The 10,159-nt window shown below is 36.7% G+C and overlaps 1 protein-coding gene and 1 long non-coding RNA gene across 2 annotated transcripts in view; one reads left to right on the top strand and one right to left on the bottom strand.

Moving 5' to 3' along the window:
• Positions 1–10,159, top strand: part of LOC118227978 — a 74,768-nt gene that overhangs the window by 9,881 nt on the left and 54,728 nt on the right. The gene's annotated exons all lie outside the window — the stretch shown is intronic.
• Positions 2,821–5,291, bottom strand: hand2 (heart and neural crest derivatives expressed 2). Its single transcript, XM_035419125.1, has 2 exons — positions 4,023–5,291; positions 2,821–3,526 (listed from the first exon to the last, which is right to left on the bottom strand). The coding sequence occupies exons 1-2, from the start codon at positions 4,536–4,538 to the stop codon at positions 3,428–3,430; spliced, it is 615 nt and encodes a 204-aa protein (XP_035275016.1). The 5' UTR covers positions 4,539–5,291; the 3' UTR covers positions 2,821–3,427.

Raw genomic sequence — 10,159 nt, 5'->3', positions numbered from 1 at the left:
CTTATTTTGAATTATTTAAAGGTGGCTAAGCGTTCAAACTATGTAGATGGAGGAGCAATGGATTTCTAAACCAACTTATATTTGTAATGTTTAATACAATTTAACTTGATTTCAAATATGGAGTTTATTTGGTTAGTTTGTAACAAGAGAAGTGTTTTGATACATTTGAGTGAGGGTGGTAAAATAGGCGGCAGTATTTTCCTTCAATGGCGGATTATGAAGTCCTGAGAGAACAAATCTGCTCATGCTATATAAGAGAGCTGTACCACTTCGGTCACAGCAATAGGTCACAATAAGGTCATGGGTTTGTATGTGCCCTTCAACAAATTGGAATATCCCGTTAATATTATCTTAGACTCCATCTTGACATTGACAACAGATTTGCTTCTTCTTAGTGAGCCGTCTTTATTTCAGCATGCTGGGTTGTTAGATTGTAAATAGATATTCTATCCAAGGTAACTTGTAACGAATGTGTTTTTTGTGGGTTAAAGTATTTATTTATTTATTTATTCATTTATATTACTTGCATATCATGGCAATCTCCGTGCCACAAACTGATATTATTAGCCTATTAACACTCTATTTCAATCTGTTTTACAAACAGAAAATTCCACTGTAAACTACCCTACTTCCATCAAATTCAACACCATTTAAATAATACGACTTAGTAGAGAAGCTTATAATTAACCTAAAAATAAAGGATAAATATCATGTGGCATATACAATTGCCATAAAGACTCGAAAAAAGCGTTCGATTAGAAAATAATAATCATAGATATTGACGAAAATATACCATGATCGTCACGACCATGCCTGTTGTATTATGGGCCCTAATCCATCGAAGTCCATTGAAGTTAAAAGCAAAAAGTAGATACTGTAGGAAGCCGATTTCGTAGAGCGTAACAACTTGGTCATTGTAAAACCCTTCCTGATTAAAACATGCAGAAAGTGTAATTCGCCTCCAGTATATCCCTTTTTTGCTTTACGCTTATATTTAATAAGCCATACCCTTCCATCGTGTCATTCGCCCCTGTGTTGTTGCAAAGCTTAAATTATAAGCTCCTATGAGTATACAGGATCATACCAGGTAAACTACTTTAAGAAATATGATTTTTTAATTTAAAAAAAAAAAAATTATCACCAGGCATGACAAAGGTACAGGTCGAACATCGCTACTATTTTAGGGGTCTATTCACTCTATATCACTCCGTTCATCTTGCATAAAACATTATAGGTCTAACAATTTTATGTTTTATGTTAGGCTATTGTACTTATTTAAAAAAAGAAAAAATAAATACGAGAACACCAAATGCAATATAGTTGCATAGTCTACATTTACCGTTAGTTAATATCTTGACGGGGGGTGAATGGGGCTTGAAACTAATCATCGATTTTGAAGATATGCTCATTGCAGTTGGGTTTGTGGTAGATTGTATCGGCCCCCGAAAGCGCTTCAGCGCCTTGACTTGATAGGCACGCTATCAATCAAAGCAGAATCCTAGAGCTGCTCTCTACAGTCCCAGTCCCCTTTATCTTTAAGCTTTTAACGTCAAAATATACATTTTTTTCCGGCTCCGGCCTGTCTAGTGATTTAGCTAAAAAGAGGCTTTAGAAATATTTAAAGTGATTTTCAAATACCACCGAATTTTGGAATTGGCCTACATTATCGAAGTGTGTACAATTAATATGTGCGTGCACAGCTTGGACAAATACATAAATAACTTGATACCAAAGGTTTATTTATCAGAAAGGACTTTACCCAGCGTATTGCGGTGTATCGATTTAAGAGAATATGTGATGCTAACGAGTATACAGTGATAGTTCATGATTTAATTGACGTTCTGTAACACTGAGGAAGGCTGAGCTGATTTCAAGCCTTGTACTGTTACTTATAACAACGCGTCCAATAAAAAAGATTCACAGTAATAACGGTTAGTGTTAAATCAACTCTTACAGAGTACATGTGGTCCCTATTGGTCTCATATATACTTTGTTGAGTTGAGTTGAATTAACACTGGACATTTTACCGTGTATAATAAAAATAATAATCATCATCATAAATTCGTATTTAATTATTCGCTGCAAGGCGTATAAGAATTTCTATAACACAACGATCAATTCAGTGAGACAACAAACTGTAAACTGGCACTGGGTTGAACAGTCCACGTGAATAATTCGACGCATTTAGAATAAAATATCTACTAGTATAGAAAACAGTCCCATTCGCTTTGTCGACATTTAATTCATTGTAACTATATTTATCATTGTTATTACTGTGAGGCAGTGCATTCTTGTCAGTGATCATTGGGTGCCATTGGTCAGGTTTCGGCCTTGTGTTGTGATCATCCGAGAACGCATAACGCATGTTACTTAACCAGCCTTTAAAAACATTAATGACCTCAAGACATGCTATTATATTTTATGGCATAGCTCTGCATATAGACATTTTGTTTTCTTGTTCGTTGTTTCATGGTACTTGGATCACCTATGTTTCAGCGTTCTCATACTACCGTGCTCTTATCCAAAACATGTGCCGGTTCGCCGGATGCGTGGGAACGAGTCTATTTGAAGAGCTGTTGTGGATGTATCGCGTGAGCGGTATTTCACTTGACTGTCACGTCAGGATAAGTACAGTAGTAAATATTTTAATACCGTCTGCTGAACTAAAAAGCGCAACGATTTAGGTCACAATGCATATATATGCTATTAATTCTACGTGAAAGATAAATAAATGAAGAAAAAAATGAATCTTTTTAAGAAAAAATAACAATTATAATTGTAATGGCAACTAAGCACAAATAAATGTTCTGCAGCCCAAAGTCAAATATTTAAAAAACGATTTTATTTTTAAATGGATCAGAATTCAAATTATACGTTGTATATTACTCAGTATATGCAACAAGGGGACTATGTTTAAAAAACACAGTGGTTTATTGTATTAATTACATGGTTTGCATCTCCAATATGATTTAAGTCCCATGTTTCTGGACGGAAGTGCACTCGACTGGACTTAACAGCTGTTTAAAACATCATCAAATACGAGACGACCACAGAATGACAACATAACACTTCATGACATTTTTTTTTGTTGAAATAAAACATTTGAACTGCGTCACTTTTTCAGTTAAACTCCATTAATATCTATATCTAGGGGGAAAGGGGAGAGAAAGGGGAAAGAACTCGCACTTCACGAACACGTCAAACATCTGTTTGGGTTTCCACTTCAACAACGAAACAAACATTCACCACATATGAGACGACAGAATCCCTTACCAAATGGCTCTCCTCCTCTTAAAATGGAATGGTTTTCTTCAAATATCCACTCTTCATTGCGGGAAATTGCACATAAATATTCCATTAAATAAAGTCAGAGTACAAAACAAAAGGAAAAGACTTTTCTTTTCAAGTCTTTATGAGAAGGGGTCTTTCACTGTTTCAGTTCCAGTGCCCAAACATGTTGCGGCCAGCCAGTTCTTCCTTTGGTTTTCTTATCGTTGCTGCTTGCTGAACTTTTCAAAACTTCATTCTGTAACGGGAAATGAGCAATACAGACCCTTTATAGAAACAATAATAACAAAAATGGAGGTGTGTGAAATGTTTACATATTTAGACGTCTCCCCCGCGCGCCCATTGGCCTGCATGGCCTGCTTTACACGAGTAATTGAAGCGTCCCTTTGTTTAGTTTTAATGTAAAAAATATGTTTTGGTTATTATATCAACTTGGAGTCATTCATAACCCTGACGGGTTTTGTATATGTTTGTGCATTAGGACTGTGTGAAGTATTGTACAGCTCAACGTAGACAGTTTTAGGTTAATATTACTGGACGTTTACATAGGCTAAATAAAATTACCCACTGTCTCGCTTTGCAATACACATGACTATACTTGTGTGTATTTGTATGCATTTGTGTGTGTGTGTGTGTAACAAAATAAAGTCACCTACAACTCTCTGTTTCAGTAGTTAAACTCTTATGTATCTTCCTATTAAGAAAACATTGTATGGCGAAATAAATTCCCTTACCACTTCTTTCTTTCTCCTTTCCTCTTTGACGTCTGTCTTTTTGAACTCCGCTTTGAAGGCCTCTGCTTCTCCGTGCTGCTCGTCCTTGTCAAGAATGTCCATGAGGTAGGCGATATAGCTCGTGGCCAACCGAAGGGTTTTTATTTTGGACAGCTTTGTGTCTGCGGGGACGTTAGGAATGCACTCCCTGAGCTCTGCGAAGGCACTGTTGATACTCTGAGTCCTGCGCCTTTCCTTTCGATTTGCCGTGGGTCTCCGTTTCACAGGACGGGGCACCATCCCAACGGCGCCAGCTCCCGGAACACCCCCGTAATGCGAGTGGTCAAGACCAGGGGCACCGTTGGCATACTCGGGGCTGTACGACGGTGCCATACTGTAGTCAGGAGGAGACATTTCAGGATGGCTGATAAGCCACCCGTGGAAGTAAGGGTTTTCTTCATGGCAGCGACTAGCGGCGGCAAAGTAGCCATCGTGATGCACCACCGAGTGGTGAGGAAATCCACCAACTAAGCTCATGGTAGAGCAAACCAATGACTTTTACAGCGGACCGCTAAAGGGATATGCGTTTGTCCTCGCAGTATATCGGTGGTGTCTCCAGAAGTTTTACGCACAGGCTGACTCTCCATAAAATTACAGTCAAAAGTTCTTTATAATTGTACTGTACACTACAGTCATTATACGCGTCTGTTAAATATCAAATATACCAAACACAGTAATGCACATGGGGTAATAAATGTTCTGTCTCTTCTGACCACAACCAAAGCCAAATGTAAAGCGATCTATCAAAAGCGCAGCAATCAGCTACTTACACGCAATTTCTCCATTGTCCATTTCCAGAGCGAGAAGGCTCCCTTTGCTTTACTGAGTCTCAAAGTACACGGTCCATGTTAGGAACTGCCTTCATTGGCGCTTGGAGTACGTTCTCCCCAAATCCGCAATGTATTTACACCCTTTTTAGAATTTGGGGATTGAGGCGCAAGAGGACAGTCCTCCAAAATCCCTGTCGCTTGTGGTAACACTGTGCACAGCTTTACTGTTGCTCCGCACTGCAAGAATTCCTCCGTTTGATCTCCATGTCACAGCTTCATCTTTAGAACTGCTTGGGTTAATATATGTGGTCAAAACGTTTCTAGGCCAATCAGAATGCAGAGAAGGCGGGGCAAAAACGGCATTGCTGAATGTTTATTCTCCTAAATTTCAATGTGCATCGCTAGTGCTGCTTGCTTCATTTTCGCAATAGTAATTAATGAATGGAAAATAATTCAAATAGGCTACTAACAAATCCTTTACTGGTTTATCAATATGACCAACATATAACCGTCTTGTTTTTCCTATTATAGTTTTAAAAAATACTCGTTTATTTCTATTTAAGTAGCTAAATAAACTCAAAACAGTATTTAGTTGCGAACGCACACATTCTGTAAAGGAATAAAAAGCACAAGCCATTGACCTTCATGAAAAGGTAAATGGAGTAAAAGTGGCAAGTGGCCTAAGAACGTTATTAATGGAAAATAACGCATTTATGCAGCTTCGTTATGGGAAGTGATTCTCATTTAATAATGAGCGTCTCTTTCGTGCTATTATGAGATGAAATGAGCAAGAGCTCTTTATTGCGATCGCATCTTTTATTCCATATACACGTGCATATATCATGGGCATATTCCGTGTTTCTAGATCTAATCCTGGATGTGCGCTACAGAAATGTTTGAAGTATTTGTCAAATTGTCAATACTAGCGTTGCCTACACAGCACGGTGTGACATCAAAGCACTGGGGCGTAAATATGAATGTATGACTCGTTTGGCTGCTTACTGTGGTTAAAAACCCAGACATAAAATTAATTTTCAATGTTGGTATACTTTTCATACATTTGTTGAACGTTCCATGTATATATTGGGTGAATTGTGTATTGTATCAATCTGTAATAATTCAACTTGAATATATACATCTTCATTAATGTTCCTATGTTTTATTTCTGTTTAACTTATCCCATACGTGTGGGACAACGCATATAAAAAGATCATTGAAAATACTACTTTTTCAGAAAATCTTTATTATTTTTTGATATAAAAATAAATGACATTTATATCTCGTTCGAAGAGAAACTATTTTGAAAATCACTTCTCACACATCCATATTTAAAAATTGAGGAAAAGGTTTAATTAAAAGCTTTAAAAGTTACTGTCTTTTTTGCTATTTCTAGATAATGGGCTTAATAGAGGAGTATCTGAAACGCAAACACATAAAATAATGTCCTTGTCTATCAGGATATACAAAGACTTGCAGGCTATACGTCTATATTTATTCATTTAAGTCCAAATGTCGCCATTACACCCGTGAACGTTTTACTTTTTTAAATAATATGCCACACACACGCTCAGACGCGCGCGCGCGCACACACACACACACACACACACACACACACATCTTTGTCCTCTTCACTGAGCAACAAGACTCGCGACACTATGTTGGTAAACTTTGTTGAAAGTAAACATATATACATTGAATGAAATGGCGATAAGCTATTTCAGAAGCTTACTGTTATCGGTTGTTTCACTGTAAATATATATATATTTTTCAGTATGTTACCCATATGTCAGACACACTCTACAAAATAAAGGTGCATCACTTCAATGGGGTCTTTTTTTAAAGCAAAGTATAATGTACATGTTATTAATAATATTCATCGTTATGTCAAATAATTTGGGCTACGGCATACGGTAGCCTAATTGTTTCTAACATGATGCCACCCTACACGAAAACAATATTGCATTGAAAATGGAGGAAACACTTGATGTAGATGCCCACCAAAAATGTAATCAACCGATGTTCAAAAATACACGACAAACTCAACAGAGGATGCCTTTTAAAATGATGCACGATTTAGCGAACAACATATTTATAAAACGGACTACACGAAGTTAGGCCTATTGATTTGAACTACGGTCGTGGATTACTTGTATGTTTTCCCTAGGTTCTTTTTTTTAAAAATGTTGTTGTGTAGGCCGTTCGTTCGTTATTTTAGTCACTGCATGCAACCATAATTTAATTATGAGTAGATGTTTTAAAGGTTATATTAGAAGACACGGCTTATTTTTGACACTGCGCCTGCAATAAACGTAAGTGTCTTTATTATGCCTCATAGTCTATAAATTATAAGTTGAAGAGGTAATATATAAACAAACACGTATTTAAGAAAAAAGAGAAATAAATAATTTCCAACGAACAATATATTCACACATTTATCATGCGATTTATCATTAAATGTATACATATACCACGAAATTTCCGAATAAGTACTGACATTTTTCCCATAACGGTGTATTCTAAACCTTGTTAAATCAGAGAACACTGGACAAAATAACTCGTTATTGGAATCAATGATCCACACTTGTTGATATCTAATAATGTTGCTGTATGCCTTCTTCGGTTCAGAGATTTTAGGTCCACAAACGAATATGAACGTGTGTGCTTGTGCGTGTGTGTGTGAACAAAATCACAAATGCACGAAGAATGGCACATGATTTATATTTGTTTAAGTGTTGTATGTGTGCTCCAAGTGTAATTCATCTGGCTGAATGGAGGTTCTTTGAGTAATTTGGATTCGTCGAGTCTCCAGTTAATGACATGTAATCAGCCTATAGGTCACTTGGTCAGACTCCTGTTACAAACCCCTCCTCCTCTCTCTGATGTGCTTTCAAACTAAATTTCGTATAAATAAATAAAGTTATACAGAACCAAATATTTGAGCACGGGAGAAGTGTTTGATAAATGCGATATGAATTCAGCGGATCCATAGAGGAAGGTCATCGTGTTAATGCGGAGAATTTAAGCCCAATTATCTGAAGTTTTCCGGGCAAGACATTGCAGCCAATGAATCTTCCGCCCTTGGTAAGCTACTTGAAAGTAACAAACGAAAAATCGGTATTTATTTAAAATGGCGTACCGGTATCCATGTATACATGCGGATTTGTCTAAGATGTATTTAGGCAGGTTGGCCTATGGCAGTCATCTGAAGGCCCCATAGCATATTGCTAATGTAGAATTGGTACCACAAATCTCCCAATTAATTAGATGATTAATGCAGTTAGTATTACCTGTCGTATACAACAATGTTCCAAAAATAAGTTATAGATTTACAAGACACATGATGACACCACTGAGATGCTAGGGTATTGGAAAAGTATGCCTATTTCAGTACACGAACAGGTGAACATACTCTGTTATTTTCGTTAAATCTTTTCGTGTAGTTGGATTCTACAGCAAACAAATTATGATTGAGTATGATTGATGAATTTAAAACTACTGTTGGTTATTATTCATTAAGTAATAATGTTTCTAAATTAAATATGTTTAATGATGTGTGGGTGGGGGTGGGGGAGGTGGGTATTCCCTCCCCCACCCCACCTACACCAAATGCCAGTACTTTCCTCTAGAGGTCTCATTAGGGAAGCCCTCATTGCTATTTCCAACGTTTCCTCAATCAAGTGGCTTTAAATATAGCTGCACAAACAAACCGGCGCAAAGTACGTTAAAAAAATGTCACCCACAATTCTCCACCATGGCATTATTTACCGTGAAATGTACCATTGCACATGCAATTCAGTCTGACAAGTTTGCCTGTGTGTTAATTGATTGGTTTCACCCAACAATAGTCTGATTTCCACCTACTCCAGCAAAGCTACAAGGCTCATTCAAATCTAGTTGCAGCCTTTGAGGACATTTTAAATCAGGACAAACTTTCTTATTTTCAAAATTATTATTTGTTGTATTGTTGTTGTTTTTTGTTTTTGTGTAACACGCAACAGTAAACATAAATAATGCATGCCTATTATTAAATATTGTGATTGAATTTGAATAATGTTTTATGTCGTCATAGTGTGATGTTTTTCCAATATTAAACTAAAACGATTGCTTTACATTTCTTGTTTAAACTGGGGCACCAACTGCAATATCTATTTGGCAGTTCGGGGTGAGTCTTGACTTATGCCTTTCAGTTGTTCACATGCTTTTCATGGTGCCATATCTTTAGCCTTATCCAGCAGTTTGATGTCAGATTTCTGCATATTGAGTGCAGTTAAAATGGACACATCTTAGTGGGTTATTCAGAATGTTATTGAAATAATGCGGTAAAAGGGCATAAGTGTTTTTTCTAAACATTCATTTTTATGACTTATTCAAATAATTAAACTGTACCATCAAGGAACATTGTTTGATGCCAAGAGGTTTTTTGAAGTAGTCCTTTTGTGGGTACAGTAGTGGTTTTAAAACCTTTTTTTTTTTTTTTTTGGCAAGGAGCCTTCTCTTTAACACAGCATCTGAAAGGGAAAGTAATTTACCTTATGAATCTGTGTGGCTAGAAAACATGACTTTAATACTGTATACTGTTAGTTCACTGAACAATTTGTAAATGATGATGATGAGTATTTACACAACAGAAAGGAGTTATTCATTATGCTTCTTCTGTTTGCTGTTTTCCATGTTCCCATCGAGTATTATTCATTTTTGATAGGGTGTGGTTGGTGCAATACATAAACAGTTTGTTTATAACGTTTGACATTGTTTTTGGTATTTGCTTCACAATGACAAATCTCTGTGTTGGCTGTTACTGTTAGTTACTGCACGGTCGATGCCTTCATTCGGTCAGCGTGCTTTCTGTTTAGGAGTACATGAAGAACCATACATTCAGGCTAATCAAACCTTGGCTTGAGAACCTTCAATTTCAATGGATGGGTGAGGTGTTTAACCAGGAGCTGGAAATGCTTTGGTTTTTACAAAAAAAAAAAGGACAACTTTAAGATTTAAGTTTTTTAGATTTTATGATGCAATATTGTCGCGCACCCCACTCTATGTACTCCTTTTTTTGCGATGTTGCATTTTTTAGCAGAAGACACAGTTGTGTTTATATGTTGTGCATTTTGGTTGATTTGAAAAAGAAATGTTTGATGACTCCCAGACTTTGAGTGATCCGAAGGTTTTTTGTTTTTTTTCTCCCCCTCCCCTGGCCACGAAATGAAACTCCTATGTTCTCCTGTATGCATAGTATTTTCTGCAAAGTCATCTGCATTCATTCAGTCTGACAGGAAATATCGAAACAATTAATGAATTATTTGTTTTATGCAGATACTTTGGCTCTTC

The sequence above is a fragment of the Anguilla anguilla genome, chromosome 5, assembly GCF_013347855.1.
Source record: "Anguilla anguilla isolate fAngAng1 chromosome 5, fAngAng1.pri, whole genome shotgun sequence".
NCBI classification, from domain to species: domain Eukaryota; kingdom Metazoa; phylum Chordata; class Actinopteri; order Anguilliformes; family Anguillidae; genus Anguilla; species Anguilla anguilla.
The sequence above is the reverse complement of the archived record's forward strand: the minus strand, read 5'-3'. Positions and strand labels throughout refer to the sequence as shown.

Coding starts and splice junctions, on each gene's coding strand:
- hand2 (XM_035419125.1), bottom strand. CDS start 4,538: ATGAGCTTAGTTGGTGGATTTCCTCACCACTCGGTGGTGCATCACGAT. Junction 3,527..4,022: donor AAAGGAGAAAGAAAGAAGTG/GTAAGGGAATTT, acceptor TTCCCGTTACAG/AATGAAGTTTTGAAAAGTTC.